At 38.6% G+C, this 21,353-nt stretch overlaps 6 protein-coding genes across 6 annotated transcripts; 4 read left to right on the top strand and 2 right to left on the bottom strand.

Annotated features, from left to right (window-relative positions):
- Nucleotides 1-1,469: 1,469 nt before the first annotated feature.
- On the top strand, nt 1,470-2,853 carry PCYB_125020 (hypothetical protein; the record flags this gene model as incomplete). Its single annotated transcript, XM_004223835.1, has 5 exons — nt 1,470-1,547; nt 1,639-1,722; nt 1,926-2,028; nt 2,159-2,255; nt 2,411-2,853. The coding sequence occupies 5 exons, from the start codon at nt 1,470-1,472 to the stop codon at nt 2,430-2,432; spliced, it is 384 nt and encodes a 127-aa protein (XP_004223883.1). The 3' UTR covers nt 2,433-2,853.
- A 642-nt stretch (nt 2,854-3,495) lies between these two features.
- Nucleotides 3,496-5,600, bottom strand: PCYB_125010 (ATP-dependent metalloprotease; the record flags this gene model as incomplete). The annotated part of the gene is made up of 1 exon (XM_004223834.1): nt 3,496-5,600. A coding segment is annotated over one exon (2,105 nt), but the record flags the coding sequence as incomplete, so codon positions are not given.
- A 3,646-nt stretch (nt 5,601-9,246) lies between these two features.
- On the top strand, nt 9,247-10,044 carry PCYB_125000 (hypothetical protein; the record flags this gene model as incomplete). Its single annotated transcript, XM_004223833.1, has 1 exon — nt 9,247-10,044. A coding segment is annotated over one exon (798 nt), but the record flags the coding sequence as incomplete, so codon positions are not given.
- A 1,186-nt stretch (nt 10,045-11,230) lies between these two features.
- PCYB_124990 (hypothetical protein) lies at nt 11,231-13,725 on the top strand (the record flags this gene model as incomplete). Its single annotated transcript, XM_004223832.1, has 1 exon — nt 11,231-13,725. A coding segment is annotated over one exon (2,495 nt), but the record flags the coding sequence as incomplete, so codon positions are not given.
- A 603-nt stretch (nt 13,726-14,328) lies between these two features.
- PCYB_124980 (hypothetical protein) lies at nt 14,329-15,396 on the bottom strand (the record flags this gene model as incomplete). The annotated part of the gene is made up of 1 exon (XM_004223831.1): nt 14,329-15,396. A coding segment is annotated over one exon (1,068 nt), but the record flags the coding sequence as incomplete, so codon positions are not given.
- A 1,430-nt stretch (nt 15,397-16,826) lies between these two features.
- Nucleotides 16,827-21,215, top strand: PCYB_124970 (hypothetical protein; the record flags this gene model as incomplete). The annotated part of the gene is made up of 6 exons (XM_004223830.1): nt 16,827-18,044; nt 18,117-18,815; nt 19,475-19,637; nt 19,771-19,845; nt 19,984-20,042; nt 21,060-21,215. The coding sequence occupies 2 exons, from the start codon at nt 16,827-16,829 to the stop codon at nt 18,813-18,815; spliced, it is 1,917 nt and encodes a 638-aa protein (XP_004223878.1). The 3' UTR covers nt 19,475-19,637; nt 19,771-19,845; nt 19,984-20,042; nt 21,060-21,215.
- Nucleotides 21,216-21,353: the final 138 nt, after the last annotated feature.

The raw sequence follows: 21,353 nt of genomic DNA, 5'->3' as shown, positions 1-21,353 counted from the left end.
TTTTTTTTTTTTTCATACATATAAGGCATTACGCGCATATATATACGCACATGTATATATGTACATATGACACATTCCATAACTAACCGTTCGTAATTACGTGTTGGGATAAGAAGCAAAACCACCACTACAAGGCAGTTGTGTTACGCAAATTTTCATATTCCCAGTTTTGCCAATTTTTTCCTTAAAAGGCCGCTTCATGCCTGACCCTTGCGTGTTTTCATTTCGGAAAAATAATTTTAGCAATTTATTTCACCAAATTTTTTTTGCTGTGCGAAGGGGAAAAAAATGTGGAGACTTATTTTGAGGGGGAAATGATGTGTACGCATTTTACGATTCCCCTTGTCGTTTTCTACATTTAACCACTTCTTCCTCGTTGCGGTGGTTTTTGTACAATGCGACATTTTCTTGCTGCCCAGCTGGCCAAGAGCCCCCTTTTGAGGTTGTTATACAGAAATCGGAAAGAAAAAAGGCAAAAAGGGACCAGCGTTGCAGACGTAGCGGGTGCTGCAGTCGTGCAAACAGTGTAATTGCTCCCCGCGCTTCCAATGTGTGAGGACGCCTTAACAAGGGAAAGCCATTTGAATGCGCAGACAAATGTCAAAGGGCGCATGGACGTAACTGTTCACAAGCGCCACCGTCGGACAGGAGCCCGTGAAATGCCGAAAAGTGAAACTGTTATTTTTTAGACATTTTTTTTACACTTTTTTGGTTATTTTTTTAAAATTCTTTGTGCGCACTTATTTTACCTTGGCCTATTTTAAAAAGCAAATAGAAATTCAAACTGTGCGTTGTGGTTTAAATGAATGGATGCTTATCTGTATTGCATAAGTGTGACGAAGGTATCAAAGGGTTAGTTCTTCCGCGGGAAGGGGGAAATATAAAAGATTGTACCAACAAATAGCTATGCATTTTAATGCTTCCTTTTTTTTAACAATAAAAATAAAGCCCGCTCCGCTCTCCCGCGACATCTTCACTAACTCGTCTGTAGACACTGTCGAACGTCATTACAAAATGATGACAAAAAAGAATAGCATTTGAGACAAAAAGGTTAATAAAATTTTCTATGCGATATTCTCCCGTTAGCTAGGAGGGCATCCGTTTCTACGTTTTAATGTTTTTATGGTTTGATGCGTTTCCCTTTTTAAGAATAAAATTGGAATTTTATTCCACATTTTGTCGCTTCAACAGAAATGAGACATTTCCCCTGTGCTAGGGTTAAGTATGCACAACGATTAGGAGAAAAATTATTGCGCAAAATATATTACTGAAACGTTTTAACTAAGTTCCAAGTTTGAACCCTCCTTTTTTTGTTTTTTTTTCAATTATATCTCAACAAATGTGCAATAGAAAAAATGAACGGTATTATACTTTAAAAAAAAAAAAAAAACAGGAAACAGTGCTGTACAGCTTTGTTATTTCACTCCTTCCCCCCCGCGTTCATGCTAAAATGAAAAATTTTAAATTAAATGCCCTTTCTGTGCCATAAACATTTTGTAGACGACCTTGAATACATCAAGAGCAAAAATATAGCCGAAATATTTGAGGTAGCAAAATAGTGAGAAGAGTAAAAATGGAAAAAGTTGCAGAGCTCTTTTTCCACACCTTTGCTAATTAACACCTTCCACATTTTTGAAGGGACTCTTAGGTTACGTTTATTTCGAAAAGCCACAAAACGTAGTGGAGTCATTAATTGGAGAGCTGAAAAAATTAGAGAAGAAAGTAAACAAAATAGCCACGAATATGCAGAATAAGGAAAATACCAAAAAGACGCACACTGCAGAAATTGGGAGCGTTGCTTCGCCCATCCCAGAAAATCGCACTATAGGGGGTGTTACTCTTCGCATATATATGTACATGTGCAAACGCACACATATGCACACCCACGTGTGTTTATTTATGTGCCTCTCTTAACCCCTCCTCAGAATAATGTGAAAAAAGTGTTCGATGCGGAAGACATAAAGGCAGTGTACAACTTTTTAAATTTACAAAATGAGAAATGTATATCTAGAGAAAAGTGCATTCTAGGTTATCCACAATTTTGTTTTTCTCATTCGTCGTTAGTGCACGCTGCTCTATTTTTATTTCCTCGTTACGAGGCAGCACGCTTCGTTTCCACCACGTTTCCTTTCACCACGTTTCCTTTTCACCACCTAAGGCCTGAGTCAATTCGTGCTGAACAATAAACAGAGGGAATTTATGGAAAGTGCAAAAATCGCAAGCGATGTCAACCTAGAAGTTTTCACTTCCTACGCGTTAGAAAAGAAAAAGTGAATTACAAAACAGCGTAGATTACATATCGCCACATTTGCATGTTGTAAGAAGTTGCACCTTTTATTAAATTGTAGTGAAACATACCATGTGCAAACATTGGATTGCATAACATGGTCGCGCTTTTTTTCTCCTTTAGTGAAAAAATCATTAATTTGTAAAAAGGCTGAGTTGCCAAAGAGGGAACGCTTTAAAGAAGTGGTAAAATACTTTTAACCTGCTCGGAAGACATGTCTCTGGTTTGAAAAAGGTTCACTCGATTGCTGGGCCCCCGGAAGGTGCGGCTTTTACCAATGCGATTTATTTGAACGTGTATGTTTCTAATTTTATCATTGTGTGCGACTTTTCTGCTTTTACGTTATACCTCTTGTCAACTCTGCAACATGGGAAGAGAGCAAGAGTACGACACTAAACACGGTGCACAAACCTTTTTAAACATATCGGTTGACTGCGCGATAAGCAACTTTGTCCACACGGCGAAAAATTAAGTCCACTTCGCAAGGGTGACATCTGTGCCCTCATTAGATTTGACAACAGATGGGCAAGAAATGGCAGCACTTGCAAAAGGTTTAGTCTTAATGACTGGTTCCGTGCGCACTTCTCTTTTTTTTTTTGCAACACTTCCCTCATTTTCGATACTCTCCCCCTTGTTCGCGCCGTGCCCTTTCCCATTCCTATTTAACATGCATTTATGTTAAACTATACCTGTTCAGTTAAACCGTTTTTAAAACAACCACTAAATCATAGACAGGTAAATTTACACGATGAATGTGCAAAAGGGGGTAAAATTAAAAGGGAGAGAAGGTTACATTAATAATGTAGCACAGAGAGGAGGAGAGGATGATACATGCCACCGGGGGTGATGGAACAAACAGGGAAATTAAATAAAATCAGACGTAAGGGGCATCGCATGCACAGTCTACGTATAACGCATGTCTCTACCTGCACATGAAAAGACACGAATTTAACAATAAAACAGGGTAGTCAAAGCAGTACATAACATATGAAGGGTGCTAAAGGAGCAAAAAAAAAAAAAAAAAAAGCTAGATGGAATAGTAGTAATTACGATGTGAGCTAATTATTCAAAAATAAAGGCAAATCCAATGTGCGTAGAAACGAAATGGAACAGAAAAAAAAAAAAGGGAAAAAAAGGAATACTCCGTAGCGATTGGTAGATGACCCTTAACCCACAGATGGGCAACTCTCTACCAATTGAACCGTTACGAAATCCTGCTGTCCTTCAAGTTAAACTCCTTCTGTTTCAGTTCTCTATTTTTTCTTATCTGATCATGCTTCCCTTGCATAGCTAGTTTTATTTCATCGCTGGTCAGAGTTTCATACTCTACGAGGGCAGAAGCAACCCTGTGTAATTCATCAATGTGTTGATTCAGGACCTTTTTGGCTCTGTTATAAGAATCTAACAGTATTCTCTGAATAGATTTATCAATTTTGATTTTCATTTCTTCACTAATGTTTTTTTTATCCTGCAAGAACATGGATATATTTTCTTCATTAATTCCTACCCCATAATTCATAACAAGAGATTGTGCTATGTGAGTAGCCCTCTGCAAATCACTAGAACACCCAGTGGTTACATTATTCTTTCCAAAAATAATTTCTTCAGAAACTAACCCTCCCATGAGGATATCTATTTCGCTTTGTACATCTCTGATTTTTTGGCTGTACTTATCACTGATTGGGATTTTCCAAGTAACACCTAGGGACATGCCTCTAGGCATAATGGTTGCCTTATGGACAGGATCAGAACCTTTTGTGTAAAAATTAACTAATGTATGACCACCTTCGTGATAAGCTGTAATATTTTTCTCTTCTTCATTTAGGGGAGATTTTCTTTGCAATCCCACAACGACTCTATCAAATGCCTGTTCAATTGAATTCATATCTACCGCTTTCTTTCCTTCCACGGAGCATTTAATAGCAGCTATGTTGAGTATATTATTCAAATCTGCTCCTGTCATTCCAACGGTTCTTCTCGATAAGACATGCAAATCGACATCTTTCGACAGCACAATTTTGCTGCTATACATTTTTAAAATTTCATACCTACCTTTTATATCTGGCAAAGGTACTACAATCGTTTTGTCCAACCTTCCTGGTCTTACCAACGCTTTGTCTAAGCTTTGTGGGAAGTTCGTTGCACAGATTACTACTATTCCTTCGTTCTGTTCAAACCCGTCCAATTCGACCAGTAATTGGTTTAGCGTCATTCTGACAGCACTGTTATCTCTGTTGCTTCTTTTAGATCCAACTGCATCAATTTCGTCAATAAAAACGATACATGGCGCATGTTTTTTGGCTGCTTGGAAGAGCTCTCTTATCCTTCTGGCACCAACTCCTACGAACATTTCTTCAAATTCGGAGCCTGATGCTTGGAGGAAAGGGACATTCGCTTCCCCCGCTATGGCTCTAGCAATTAACGTTTTTCCTGTGCCAGGTTCGCCGGACAGGAGTATCCCCTTCGGTAATTTGGCACCTATTTTTGTAAATTTATCTGAGTTTTTTAAATAATCAATTATTTCTTCAAGTTCCTGTTTCACTTCATCACACCCTTTTACATCTGCAAAGGTAACTTTCACATTTTCCACTGGAATTATTTTCTTATTTACTACTCCTATACCTTTTTGGACATTCTGGGATACTCCCTCTAGGTATACACTTGCCGCCGCCACGAGAATTAGAAACCCAATGGTCGACTTGAGTAAACCCCACATGCCTTTTTTACTTCCATCCACTACAGACACTTTTAAAGGCTTCTTGGGGTCTATTTGTAAACTATAAATTTCACTGTGCACCCCTTTTTTTTTATCTCCATATTCTATTCTGTGAGATGACTGAGCCATATTAGCGTAGCCAGAATCCGCGTTTAAATTCCCCGTATCATACACACTCGAACGATCGTTATTGACATCATTTGAATGACTCGACTCATCCACCAATCGCCTATATAACATGGGGTCGCTATCATACTTTATATTATCCAAGTTCGTGTACTTCAACTTATTTGTATACACTAGCGCTTTTATGTACTCCTTAGTTATGCTTTCATTTTTGATGTTATTGTTGCTCTCGTAATGTTTTATAACTTCATTTGGGTTATGTACATTTGCTTCCTTATAAAACTGTAATATGAGGAAATTATCATTTGGCTTGTATCGGATTTCCCTCTTTAGTCTATCCAACCTTTCGTTTTTCAAGAGGGTAAAGCACCTTTTGTTGTTCAGGATGCATTCCACGTTCGCCAGGTTTCCCACATAGAGCATGTGGCTCCTCTTCAGGTGCACCACCACGACGTTCCGCAGCAGCAGCATTTTCCGCACGTGTTGCTCACGCGTTGATGGTGGCTATCCAAACGTTTATGCGAGAGCTATTTACCAGCGTTTTGCGAGCGCTATAACCAACGTTTTGCAAGCGCAATCACCAACGTTTTCCTCTTCTTTTTTTAGCTTTTCATTAAATTTCACGAATTCGTGGGCCACAATATATGAAAATGCACTTTGACAGGGGGGACGGACGGGCACCCTTTTTTTATGATGCGCTATTATGTGCACCGTCGCTGTGGTGTTTCCCTTTGATTTTTCACTTCCGTTCTACGTATACATATGCCCTTGGTCTTGCGACAAATTAGCGCCTTCCCACTGCTAGCTGTTCTGTACGTGTCCCCTATGGCCAATTTGTCATTTACAATTTTGTTAAAAAGGAGCCAATTTTATCTTTTTTTTATTCACAAAAATGTATAACCACGTGTTTTGGTTAATCATAAGCAACTGCGATAATGTAAACTTATACACGAAATGGTGTTATACAATTTTATGTAGGTAATTCTTTGCAAAGATGGAGATAAAAAAAAAAAATATAAGTTATTCGCATATAATTGACCAATCGCGCTTGAGATACACATATAAAATGACATTTTTGCAAAAATAATTTGTGACTCCGGAGACCATACGGGTTTGCAACAAAAGGAGTATATACATATAATTATGCAAATTTGAAGAGGAAAAAAGAAAGGGGCCTCCAAATATATCACATACTCTTTGATCCAACACGAGTTTGTAAGTTTATACAAACATGTAGGTGATTTTTTTTGCTTATGTATTATGTAGGCACATGCGTACGGCACTACATACATATAAGCAGGCATATGCTGAAACCAAATGGCAATGGTGCGGCATCTATTTTTTGACTCCTCCTACATTGTGAGCTTCATCTGACGCGTAAAATGTGATGCCAATTTTATAAAAAAAAAGAAGCAGAAACTGCAACGAATTTTCTCCATTCATTTTTATTAGGCTCGTTATCGTTAATAAAAAGGCATTTATCCCCCAATGGTATATTAACAGTTACACAAAAGCGAAAATGTTTTTTTTTTTTTTTACGTTTTAAATGGGATTATATTTGCCAAGCGCGCCCAATTTCAGTAGCACATTTTGTATATAAAAAGCCAGCACCATATGATATATATCCCCCTTCATATTTTTTTTTTACATTCGTTGCAATAGCAGTGTGCCTTTTACTTAGCTATTTTTTTATTTATTTTTTAAACCCTAATTGTTAAGCATTGTACGCTGGGGCGTACAAATGATTAGCCCAGTTAACAATTGCTTCATTCGTTTGTTAAGCTTTTTGCTGTTACTGTAACAAAACACATTCATTTTTGATAAGGGCGATTTGTATATTTTACCGCGGACGATACAACATTATGGCGAACGGAAAAGATTTTTTTTCAGCCGAATGGGCATGTGTAAAGGTTGTGCATGTATGTAAAAAATATGGCAACACGGTGTTGTTCAAACATGCGCCTATATGTTCGCATAGCTCTTACGGAACAGTGGCTTTCTTCTTTATTCCCATCACCCTTCACGCTTCATCCCGCAGTTCGATGTGCAAGAGGGGAGATGTACACGCATTGGCTAACACAGAGCTGTATATGCACATCTTTAGGTGTATATGCACTTGAACCATTTTGTATGCTGAATGGATGTAGAAGAGCCCAACTACATTATGACCATTCGCTCTAACACGGACACACATCGGAACATTGTAGTACCCCTCCCCATTCTTTAATCCTATGACGTATGATAAATAAAAAAAAAAAAGCGAAAAATGTACGCCCACGTTAAACATTTCTGCCGTGTTATGTCGGAGCACACCACGATGAGTACCCCCCACTTGCATTTTAATGATGATACCGTACGGATGTGGGAACACTTACGTAGACATTACTCTATATGTGTGTACCTAAAACATTCGACGATTTTCTCATTGGAGGTACATATGCTTCACGTTCATAACGCGTATACACCCTTGGGGCAACCCCCTTCCCCGTAGAGGCACTTTAATTATAATTCTACATATAGAACGATGGAAATTTTGGGCAGGTCAAAATAATTCAATGCTTACTATGAGCATAAATGGTTCAGGAAAAAAAAAAAAATAAATATAATACACGAGTAACAGGAGGATATAAGATATATTATGTGTAACTGTTTCGTTTGACTTGTTTGGTAGGATGCACCGTTTCGCGCTTATGTGTACCATTTGGAGAACGAACACGGATTTCCAAGGTCGCCCCTCATCGCGATTGTCTGTATCCCTTTAACTTTTTTCCTCATGCGTGGGGAATAAAAAGGGGGTACATTAAAAAGGCTAAGAGGAACTAACATGGATGAAATGCATTTTGTGATTTTCTTATTTTTTTTAATTTTCCCTTTTTTCTTTCCATTTGGTAAACGTGTTCCTAAAGAAATAAAGCTATATTTTTCACTGGTTTAATAATCTGCTCGGTTATGCGTTTGTAACCTTCGCTTGGGGGGATGAACGGCATGGTAACGGTTACTGGGTGGACACACTTCGGCATTTGCCCAATTTTTTTCGCCCACTTTTCGCCTTCCGCCGTACGCTGCGAACCATTCACACTTCGCAACAAAAATCGTAACACACAAATGTATCTCCGAATTTTTTCTTTCAAAATTGTGCAAACGAGTTATCGAATTTTGTTGCGGAAAAGGAAAAAAAAAATTTCAAATTTTCAAACTGTGAAACCCACATTGCAAATTACCATTTCGAAGTTCCGCTTAGTCCGCGATGTAGCTGGAAGATGGTCGAGCGAGGGGCCCGAAATGTCGAAACAGCTATGCCTCCAAAGAAAGCAATCGGCGCGCAAACAAAACTTGTACGCATGAAGTGCATACGTTTTCCGTGCAAATAATTGCCTTTACGCATGATGTACCCTTGTGTACTTATTTCAACTCCACGTGGCGTTCGAAAAATAGCAAAATACCAAGTGAATAACAGCACTGGGTTATCCGTACGAGCGGCATTTATTCATTTCATCTTCGATTTGCAGCATTCCTATTTTGAACTGAACAGTATTACATATATATTTATATTTATACGTCCCTGTTGTATACTCGCTGTGTGCGTGGGGCAGTGTACAGTATGCTTTCCTTTTTTTTTGTTTTTTTTTTTACAAAATAGTGCATGGAGAAAGGCTACTTCGCGCATGGTCAGATATGCGACTGATTTTTAAGACGTCAGGGGGGGGGTAGCTGGAATGACAAGCTTCATATATAGCAATAATAATACATATGCTGTATTAATGTACAAGGTCTCTTTTTTTTTGCTGACCGCCAGGGGACATATGCCTTTTCAACCCATTAATGTTACTCCTCTGAATCCAGATAAACGCGCATATGTGTAGGCATATACCCTCTCGTGGATTGACTCAAGCGAACATATTTAAGTGTTAACGAAGTGATTAACTTTAATGATGCATATAGTGAAGGAACTCACAGGAAGGAAGCAGTTCATAGCAAAAGAGAGATAAGTACATATAACCGCACAACTGCGCAAGAGTGTATGTATGTATAGCTACACAAAACAGTATAGTGTAATCCACAAGGAGTTCAAAAAAAAAAGTAGGCGAAAAATACAACTTACGGACCAAGTGACAAAATGCTGCATAAGAGCGAGAAGCATACGATGCTACAATTTTTAAGAAATGGAAGAAATGGTACCTTTAACATTTTTTCAAATGTTTACGAAAAAGGTGGAAACAAAATTTTCTTAAGGACATACATAACGGCTACCCATCATATGGGGAGCTGCATTATTAAGCGCAATGGATTATTTTCACCCATCATAAATACCAGCAAGAAGGACAGCCAAGTTTTCAAAACAAGTCTGAGAAAATGTTTTGCAACAACGAATGGAAATGCTAATGGCTTATCGGAGCAATATTCAAAAAATGATGTGTCAATTCTCCAAAACTCCAATGTTATTATTCTCTTCAATAAAAATGAAAAAGAAACAATAGGGCAGAAGTTATATAGGTATTTAGACATAACCGGATTTTTGACAAGGTATAATAGCAGAAAGGAGTGGATCCTCGATTTAGAGCCATATTCTAGATTAACCACAGTCATGCTAACTGAATACGAAAGGAAGTTGATGATATTTTTAAAATTTCATGTTTATTTCTTATTCGTAACTTGCCTATATTTATGGTACCATGCACAAGTTCATTTTACAATGAAGCCTCCATGCCCCAAACCTTATGCATATGGACATTTGGATGGAAGAAAAAGAGACTTTACTTGGCATGGTAAGCTATTTTTTATTTATCCCAAGATGAGGTGTAAGGAATGCCGTTGGCTGGATGTCCAATGTAAGAAAGAATGCTTTGAAAAATTGAAACAGGAGGGACATAAATTTTTTATAAACAATGGTGACCCCCTTTCTGTCCCGAAGACTGTTTTGTACCCATCTCATTTTCACTAAATTGTTGGATTGAGGTTTGTCCGTGCTTTTCGTGGAAGTCCCATTTTCTAGCGCTAGTGGGTGCGCATATGGGAGAATGTGTGCCTCCTTATGCTTGGCAGCGCAGGGCGGATCAAGCGAACTGCGCGAAGGTATGCCGCTTTCGCAGCTGCCAATTTATGTAAATAGGTACGTGCACGTTGTGTACATTATATAAACGTACGCGCGTTTCTCAACCCATATGCATATGCCGATTTATTCAAAGCGCGTGTATTTTGGTCGCCTCTGCATTGTCAGCCCACTCTGTGTACCATAACCTACAATCACACGTTTATATTTAATTAGATCAATTCGCTGCAAAATTATTTGACGCAAGGAATGGGTCACTAATTTAGTGGTACGCGAACTGGTGTGATGACTCGCTTCTTTCGACATTTTTTAAAAAAAGTGGCACCTGTATAGTAAAATATGTTAGACTTTTTAAAGGTGGAAAAATGCGTAAATTTTTGTAGCCCCCATTGTGAGGAAGTCCAATGGAGAAGCCAATATGCAAAACTGCTTAGCCCTTAGGTGCCTTTTTATTTTTTTTTTCCAAGGCACAAGTTCGTTGCGCATTTTTTGCGTTTAACAAATGGGACGCAGAGCTTTTTGGGAAATATTTTTTCGGATCTGGTTTGCGAACCTCTCATCTGATTCACTATTTTGAATGGCCCTTTTAAATGGCTCTTTTGATTCGCTCTTTTGATTCGCTCTTTTGATTTGCTCTTTTGATTTGCTCTTTTGATTTGCTCCTTTGAATGGCTCTTTTGAATGGCCATTTTGGAGCGGTTTGCTCACTTGTGCCGCACTTACCCGGGGAAATAATTTTCGCGCGTGCCCAACTTCACCGGTTGACCCTTATTAGAACGTATAGAAGTACACTCAGGGGAGGGGAATTTCTTGCCGGTTGGGGCCATCATGCACGCGAATGTGGGTAAGCACATACATGTACATCCGTACACATGCGTGCGCACGGGTGTATACTAACCCTGGGGTGTATGAGCGGCATCGAAGAAAGACCACTCCATTTTAGCAAGCAACGCAAAGTAGTAGGTCAAACCCTTTCCTCGTTTCCCAATGCGGCGAAATAACCAATTGGTAGTTTCACATCGCCAATCTAATTAGCCATAAAAGTAAATAAATGGACGACGTACAGATATGTGAAGACCTCGACTCGTTGGGGAACGCAAATGGGCTAAGTGACGAGCTAGGGAACTTTAAAAATTTTGGGGGCACATTCAACAAGTACAGCATTCTATACGATGAAGAAGATAACGAGTTGAAAGAATTAGATCGCTTCGAGAATATGTTCAAGGAGGCAAATGTATGCTTCACACATTTCGAGAATATTCAAAATGACTTAAAAAAAGTTAACGAGTTAGACAAAAGTGCAGAAGAAAAAATTTTGGAAAGTAGCAAAATGACAAGCGAAATTATGGAGGAAATGAACAAACTGAAGAAGCAAAAATGTACTATCAGGAAGAAAGAAAAAATGTATGACAAAATTTTAAGGCAATATAGTTTAAGTCCCCTAAGCTATAACAACTTAACGGACATAAATATTTCGCTAAATATTGCATTTTTTGAACACTTAAAACAGTTTGAGTACACCAAGGAAAATATAATAAAGTTGCTAAACGAAAATTCAACTGACAAAATAAGCAAATTTTATTCGAAGCATTACAGCAAGATATTGAATAAGGCGTGCAAGAAAATGTGCCTTTATGTGATCAGAGAGAATAACAATTATTACAGAAGGACAAAAAAAGTTACCGATTTATTGTTGTGCCCCATTTCGGAAGAAAAAGAAAAGAGAAAAATTATGATAAAAAATTATGTCCAGAATTTTTCCCCTTTGACAAAATTGTGCTATAAAATTATTATCGAAAATATGGAATACTTCAACATATGTCTCACCAATTTTTTGCACTTTAGAATAAAGTTACTCAAAAGAAATTACAACGATTTGTTTTGCGGTCATGGTAGTAAGATAATGGGGAAGAACAACTCAGAAGCGGAGTTACACCCCATAGATGATTCCATAGAAATATTTAAAAACTTCTTTTCAACAATGTACTACTTGATAACGGCAGAGGATCACTTCTTCAAAATCCTGCTACTGTTCAATTATTATTATACCAACATAACAATCCCGTACATAACTGCTCACGTGGAAAATATGCATAACAATTTATACACGATAATTGACTCCTTGTATGTCCCCTCCAGCCATTTTTTAGACACAAATTTGAGTAGCTACCCCAAGAGTTACTATACTTGTTATGAATTATTTCACATTGTAAACATTTTCATTTTTAAATTGAAAGAATTTCAAAACAACTGTGAAATAACGCAAGACGTCAAAGATATAATTAGAGAAAATTCCATCGAAATGATACATTTTAATCCAGATTTGAATGGTAGTCAACCAAGTGGCTCCAACTTACAAAGTGGAGTCCCTCTCCACGAAAATTCATTCTTAGAAAATTATAAAATTAATCTTGGAAAGGGATTCCAAAGGAGGAACTCCATTTTGTGGGACCTTTCAAACAGCATCCCAGATGGTTCCCACAGTAAACTTCCGAGCGAACACCGCACCAATCAGACGAACGAAGAACAGTTGTTAAGCGGTGAACCAGTAAACAATCTAAACACGGAATATTCTCAAAAGGGGGCAGATATAGACGAAATCAAAAATGTGGAGATTGTCCCAAATGTGGTTGAAGAACAAGGATCTCTGGACCAAGCAGAACGTGTAGGCGGAAAACGGCACAGCGCGAATGAACTCGCCATTCCTCAACCGGATGATGGGGCGAGAAGCAGTGTGGAGGATGCCCAAACAGGCAGGAGTAGAAGCGAGTTAGGCGAAAAAAACAGTGGGGTAGAAAAATACAACTGCAAGCTGCTAAACTATACGCAAAAAATACAGAAAAAAATAGAAAACGAATTCATCGCGGTGTGGCAAAAAGACGTTGTCACCTTCTACCTTAGTAAAATCACCAAAGTGGACGAACCCAATTATTTTGATAACACACTGTCAGTTATAAAAAAAATATTTAGTGCCTTGAATCATGTATACTCTATATACAGAAGAAACAGTGCCCTATTCGGCTCCCACAGCAACGAGCAAAATTTTCAAAACGTCCTTGACATCACAATCAACCCCCTAATAAATAACTCCTTGAAAAATAAAAATCAAAATGTAGAAAGAGATTACATATTTATTATAAATATATTTATCTTTATGCAAGAAAATGTAAAAATGTTTGAAGGCTCCTCTAAGTACTGCGATTTACTGGGTATAATTATCCATGAAAAAATGGAAAAAGTCTTGGAGCTAGAAAATAAAAATTTATTGGCCAGCTTAAAGTTAGACAAAATTAGGAAAGGGGAGGAAAATAACATAAAGGAAATAAAACTGATTTTTGAAAATTTTTATAAATTTGCTTTTTCGGAGAAGTTTAATGATTTCCATGTGGTGAACAAAATTCAATCAAGTCATATCAAAAAGGACATGCAGTTGGCCATATTTAATAACATACATACGGAATATGTACACTTGTACGAAATGTATTCCAAAAAAGTGAACATGCTTTATTCGCCCGATCAAATAAAGGATGTCCTTTTGAAAAATTTGTCAGTTATATGACGCACGCCGTGTACTACGATGCAGTGGTGTGCGCATGTGTGTGGGCGTTTCAAAAGAACCGTTTTCGTCTAACTATATGGGTACACTTCTCTGTGTCGCGCTTTGCGCCAACACGGGAAAATTTGCACAAAAAAAAAAGAGAAGCGGAAGACAGGTCAGACGTGAACAAATGGGTAACAGAGCAGTGGTTGCTACTGCAGAGGTCGCTACTGCAGAGGTCGCTACTGCAGAGGTCGCTACTGCAGAGGTCGCTACTGCAGAGGTCGCTACTGCAGAGGTCGCTACTACAGAGGTCGCTACTGCAGAGATCGCTACTGCAGAGGTCGCTACTACAGAGGTCGCTACTTACTTCGCGCGCTGCACAGCTCTGGGCAAATAATCAAAATGGGCTGCCTCCACTTTGTGGCCATCTTTCCTTTTTGAACCCTTGCACGCTTATGAATTCACACGTGAGCATCTGCTCCGATCGTGCAGGTGGCTAATTTTCGGAGTCGCACATCCTGCTTCATGGGAAGCGGCATACATATGCTTCTGTTTTCGTATTAACGGTGTGGGCAGCCCCCCAAAATATGTTACCCCTACCCCTCACTCGATGACTCCCCATTTGATGAGGGTTCCTCTGTTTTTTCCTTTTTTCGGCTTAGTAAAAAGCCTAAATTTTTAAAGACATTTGTAATTTGAGATGGCTTACCAGGGGCATTAGCCTCTATACCCGTTTTGGAAGAGCCTGGCGGTTGTTCTCCCTGTTCTTTATTTGGCAGATTATCCGATAAGGAAAACGAATCATCATCCTCGACTTTATACGATTTCGAAATGCACGAAACTCTCGATTTTATATGTCCATTTTTAACTGACCAGGCGTAAACATTAATCTTTTTTCTTTTCCTAATTTGCGGTTTGTCATCTGCATTATATATCTGCTCATTTGTCTCATCATTCATTCTGTAATAAATGGTGACGTGGGGAGTAGAGCAGGTGATGTCAACAACGAGCATGTTGTCCTTACCCTCTTGTATGGTGATAATTGGGGGGAAGCAAACGGTACTATATTTTTGCAGCTGAAATAGTTTGGACAAATGTATTTCTTCTACATTTACAAAATTTAAAAAATGATAATTGGGGTAATATTCTTGATGCATTATTTTGTCGTTTATGTTGTCGCATTCTGGTGGGGCACATGTCGTGTCTGCAATTTTTTGGGAGTAATTTATTAAGTCCTGGACGTTAACCGGTTTGGACTTTTCCTCCAATTTAATCCCCTCCAACCTTTTTTGTGCCAGTAACCAACTCGTTTCCATCATTTCTTTTATGTTCAGTAGGAAGTAAAATTTTTCCTTATTGCTTATCTTGTCGAAGAATTCTTTGTTGAGCTGAAACTCCGTTTTGTTTTTTTCATCCCCGGGTGGTTTGCAGCCCTCTGGGGGGATTTCTTCCACCTGTTCGGCGGATAGATCATCTCTCTCGTGGGCGTCCTTTTCGTGGGTGTCCTTTTCGGGGGTGCCCTCCCTCAGCAGCCGCTCAAAATATTCGTCATATTTTGGACCCTCTTCCGGCTTGACAATGTCCTTCCACTTGCTTAAATCGTGCTTTTCAATTTTCTCCTTTATGGTCAGTACAACTTGGTGGAATTTCCCTTCATTTCGATATCCACATTCCATTTATTCCGTCGTAGGTGATCATAAAATGGGTTTAAATATGATAATTGGGATTGTGTAGATGGGTGTTCGCTTATTGATACATGTTCGGATTTTGCTGATTATGCATCACTTCACCTCATTTGGTTACGAAAAGTGGGCGGTTAAAAAATGCCCCTTTGGCGCTTTCACTTAGCTTATACCTTCGCTTGTTTGGCAAACTCTACGCATGTTAACATTTCCCCACTTGTTCGCACTTAGAACTATTTTTGCATAAAATTTTCCATTATTAAATGAACAGTAATATGGGCACACTTCCCGTAACCCATGTTTTAACAATCGCGCGGTGTATACATTGCTTCTTTTTTTTTTTTTTTTTTTTTGCCCAACTTCGGTAGATTATTTCATCCTCTGTGACCCCGTCAAAGCGCCACACAAAATGCAGATAAATATATGTAATACTCTCATGCATACGTTGCTATTTTTAAACGCTAACACAAATTGTCCTTCATGTATGTCGCGCGGATTGTCCCCCAAGAGAGAGTCACTGCGAACGTAGTCACGTCCTACTTTTCCTATTCCATACTGTAAATTACTTATTTTTTTTTTATGTTTTGTTTCCCTTTTTTTTGCTTGTTATGAGAAGGGCGACCATTGCATCTGCCTTTTTTTCAGTCGGATTCGATATAATTCGAGGCAACTCCCCCCGCGCAACAGCTCACTCTTTAACCGCGTAGCAAAGCGGCTTAACAAATGGATACGAGGTTGTTGTAAAGAAAAGGGTGCTGGCGCAGCACATGGTTCAGAGGGAGGCCCACCAGGAAAAGTATTCATAACCATAATCCTTGTGCGTACACTTATGTCGTTTATATACTCATTTTTTGGGTGGTCATAATTTTTTCTGTTTCGCATAAAACACGGGGTAGCATTTTTCTTCCTCACTTTTTTTTTTTGAGAATAGGGGAGGACAAGCAATTTTTCCATCTTAATTCATTCTCCTAACTCATCGTAAGTTCTGTTTGACTTTGCCCGAAGTACCTTTTTTTTGTTTTACTTATTCGTTTCATTATATTTTTTTTTGGCATAATTTGAAATTCTTGCGTCAAACATATATATGCACAAAGTTGCTAAACGAGCGTAGTCACGAATGGTTGGATTTTCTGCACGGTGTCCAACCAGTGAAGAGTTCTTCCCCTTGTGAATCAGCCTTTGAAGGAGGTGCACTTGTGCGGCAATCTGTGAACCCGTTTTTGGAACTCATATTTTGAACCCATTTTTAGAACCCATATTATGAACCCATTTTTGGAACCCATATTTGAACCGATTTTTAGAACCCATATTGCCTAACCGCTTAAGCTCATTGTCGGACGCGCGAACAAGATAGCCAAGCTCACCTCAAAAAAGGGCTGCACCGAAAGAGGTCTCCACAAAAGAAAACAGACAAGCTACACAAAATGGAGGTGTACATACAAATGGTAGGGTGTCACAAGCTGGCAGTGCCTCCGAGCCTGCGCCTATTTGTGAACGGAGAATTCACGCTGTTTAACTGTGGAGAAAACATGCAAAGATTTTTGAACGAGCATAAGTTACATGTCGTTAAAACAAGGAATATATTTTTTACGAAAATTAATCCAGAAACGATTGGAGGGTTAGTCGGTCTCCTCCTAACCATAGACAACATAGCAAATAGTAACATATCGATTTATGGACCCAAGCCGATAGAACAGATAGTTAACAATTTCAAGTGTTCCTTTGCGAAACTGAAAAATATAAAATTACAAGTACACGAATTTTGTGAAAGCATTCCAGTAGTTTTAAAGGGAAACGTTGTTATAACCCCAATAGTGTTACAAGAAAAAGGAGAAAGTGACATGCCCAACCAGTGCGTAGAAGAAGTGGATCATATTGAAGGAAAAATAGCTCCTGAATCGGCTGACACGCATTGTGGGGGAACGAACCACTCACGTGAAGGGGGCGCAGTAAAACATGGCTCGTCTGGGGGAATCCGCTTGGATAATTTTAAGAAGAGGAGGCTGCAGGAGGGGTACACCCCGAATGGGGACAATCAGGAGGGTAGCCACGAAAATGTAGAAGCAGACGAGAAAGTCCCCCCAAATGGAGAAACCCACCGAACAGACCGCCCCAGTGAAGAAATTCCTAAGGGAAACCAGCTCGATAGAGAGCTTATTTACGAAGAGGGACTCCCTAGCACTGCAGAAGACGAACGAAATGACAAAGGGACCAAACCAGAGAAGGGCCAAGTTAAGAAAAAGTTCAGCACCATTTGCTATGCAATTGAGTGTCCACAAACAATTGGAAAATTCCACGTCGAAAAGGCAAAGAGCTTAAATATCCCACCAGGAAAATACTACGGAATACTAAAATCTGGAAAGCCCATTACGTTAAATAATAAAGTAATCAAGCCTGAAGACGTGTGCGATAAAAACATAGACGGAAGGAAGGCCCTAGTTATTGATTTAGAGGATGTTGCTGATGTAAAATATTTGTTGGACGAACTTACCAGTAAGGAGAATTTTTATTTAAAAAATTTGGAATACATTTTTCATTTATCTGGGGAAGAAATTACCAATATGGAAAATTATAAAAAAATTTTTTTAAGTTTAAAAAATGTGAAAAATGTTAAATGCAATCAATCCAGTAGTTCTTTGAAAGTATGCTCATTTGTTTCCACAGCATCATTGAACAACTTCCTTTCGAAATTATTGCCTACCATTTTTTTGAAGTACAAGGCGGACACCCCCTTGTACGATCTTTGCCACGCATCAGCAGATGATGATGATGGGAAGGAAGGCGGAATACTGGCTTCAACTGCGAAGGAGGGTGGGCCTACATGTCAAATAGGTAATTCCTCCCAAAAGGGGAGCGCCTCATATGGTCCTACCGCGGGGGATTTAAAAGAAGTGGAGAAAGAGGTGGAGAAAGAGGTGGAGAAAGAAGTGGAGAAAGAGGTGGAGAAAGAAGTGGAGAAAGACGCGGAGAAAAAAGTGGAGAAAGACGCGGCGAACCAATCTGAGTGGGAACAAGGCGATTCCTACCTTGTGTACAACCCACTGAGCAAATTTGTTCTGCACCCGTTTCACAAAGTTAGCATAAGCACGGAAGAGATGCTGCGCGAATTATATCCAACTATTTTTAATTCCGCGAAAATATCAAACGTGTTAAGTCATAATGAAGATTTGCTGAAGCGATTTGAGCATTTTAACACTAGAGCAACGCAGAGTTACTTAAAATTTCCATCCTTTTATTTTCTCGGTACTGGTTGTTCAATGCCCTCAACGTTTCGAAACGTTTCTGGTATCATTTTAAACGTTGAAGAAAATTTCAGAATTGTCTTAGATTTTGGAGAGGGCTCCCTCTACCAGCTGTACTGGATGAGCCAGTCGTGGCTCCACTTTTCCAAGACCATTAAGTCGATTAAGTAATCCATCTACATGCTGCAGTGTGTTTACATTTGTATTTCTCCACAAAGGTGTGCTGTGCGAATTGTTTAAGAGTACATTGCTTGCATTAAATTGGATGGAGCGCATTTTTTTTCTTTTCTTTTTCCGTTTCGTAAAATTTGTTACACCTCCATAGACAGTACAGAGAAGATGCATAAATTTACACCCCGTTTTACCTTCATCTCTCCCCTCCAAACTGCAGAGTAGTATTCATTTCGCACGCACACGCAGATCATCACATGGGACTTTACTACCTACTGCATATGCGCAGACTCCTCTTTCCACATCTCGATGACCCGCTGATACTGATGCCGTCAACGCTAAAAAGTTGGATGAATTTATTTAGTGAGCTTTTTTTTGACAGACCAGTGAACGTGATGTATAATGAAGAAAATTTGGAAGTAAAGGAAAAAGTCGTCGATGACGACAGTTTTGTATTTCTCCGTCCTTTTAAGGTACGGATATTTTATATATCTTTTCCATTCATAATGCAGATTTGGATGCGCGTAACTGCGTCGCTTTGCGTGTTCCACCGCATGCGTTCCAGGGGTGCACATTTTACGGACATCTCCGAAAGGAAGGAGCATAATTTGCTCTGCACAATTCCTCTGCACAATTCCTCTGCACAATTCCTTTGCACAATGCCTCCGCAAAATTCCCCCTTACAGGTTATGCATGTTAAAGAGTCCTACGGCATAAAAATTGAACGCAAAAATATCGGTTCCGTGGTTTACTCAGCGGACACAAGACCATGCGATAATGTCAAAATGTTCTCCAAAAACTGTGACATTTTGATACACGAAGGTAAAAAAAAAGTTTGAAAATGTCAAACTTGTGTACAAAGGAGGCACATATAAGTGTTCCCTACGACATAGTAGGGCAACAAAATTAAGACCATTCCATTTATTTACACACCAATGTTTGTTAAAATTCTTAGCCACCTTTGATGACGAATTGCTGGACGAAGCCATTCATAAAAAGCACTCTACAACACATGAGGCTATGAAAATTAGTAAGAACAAAAAAAAAAAAAAACACACACAGCCACTGTTGTGATGTCGTATTTATATGATGGCCCCAATTCATCATCATCATTTTTTTTTTTTTTTTTTAAATCCTCCACAAATAACTGCACACATTTACACCGCAGGTCTAGAAGTTCAGTGTAAAACGTTAATACTAACTCATTTCAGCCAGAGGTACCCAAAGGTAATTCTTTTACATAAAAAAGAGAAATAAGCCGCGCACAGTGTAGAGGTGCCAGCGGGTATGCGTATACAAAGACAGCTCCCCCTAAAGTAATCCTATAAAATAAAAGGGGTAAACAGCCACTCATTGCAAAAATTGGAACATACCACGGGGAAGCGATCACATTTCTGGTACATGTAGCCCAAATCAGCAACGTGATGAGAATATTTACACAGCCTTCCTTTCCTATCATATGTGCGTCACGCAGTTTTAATTAAAAGGTGGTCCAAAAAAATGTTAATTTGTTAAAGCATAATATGATGGTAGTTATAACGTGATAAAATTTATAATCACAAAAAAAAAAAAAAAAAAAAAAGGTGTAAATATGTCTATACGAAACTGCGCATGTGTTCCATGCAACAACAACAAAAAAAAAAAAGTACATACATACGTACATGGACTTCCTCACATGGAGGGGTTGCATGGGGAGGCACTACTTTTCAGAAGCCAACCAAACTGGTATAACGAGAGAGGTGCCACTGCAACGAAACCTAACCTCTCCTTCGTCAAATATAACTTGCAAAATTATTGCATAAAATTATACATGTCGATAATTTTCGCTGGGCACCGTATGTCGTAAAACACACATAAAAGCAAACACAAAAAAAAGAAGTAGAGCTTTCTCAATTTTAAGAATAGCTCAGCAGGAATGATAAATTTAGTGTGTACAAACCTCTCATTAATTAATTGATAACAAAAAATGTGACTGCAACGAAAAACTGTGCAAATTTTTCAAAGCTGATGAGGGCAAAAAAAGAAAAGGAGTCAGTCATGTTGGGAATTTTTTTTTTTTTCACATAACAAAAAAATTAGCTGAAAAAGTGAATACGTGAAATACTTTCCCTTCAATCAGACGCATAACAAGTGGATGGCACACGCGCGTGAAATACATATGTACATAAACACTTATATGTATTATATATATTATATGTATACATGCGCGCACACTCACGTGCGTCCGTTTGTCCCCCCTTGTAGGCACCCAAATTAAACAAGTCATCTTCCTCCGAAATTAACGAAATTATGAATAAAACAATTTACAGCTTCGACTACATGTGCATTCCCTTAAATTTAATAAACGAATTACCTCATTATTTCAGCATTCTATTAAATTTATTGGAAAAAATATTTTAATTATAAAGGGAAGTGGATAAAAGAAAAAAAAAAACACGCATAAGGGGAAGTCTCTCAATATACACATGCATATGCTTATACACATGTGTTTGTTGGGTAAATATAGAGCAAGAAGGTGCACGAAAAATAAACTCAGTA

This window comes from Plasmodium cynomolgi, chromosome 12, assembly GCF_000321355.1.
Source record: "Plasmodium cynomolgi strain B DNA, chromosome 12, whole genome shotgun sequence".
Taxonomy (NCBI): domain Eukaryota; phylum Apicomplexa; class Aconoidasida; order Haemosporida; family Plasmodiidae; genus Plasmodium; species Plasmodium cynomolgi.
This window is presented reverse-complemented; position numbering and strand designations above follow the sequence as displayed.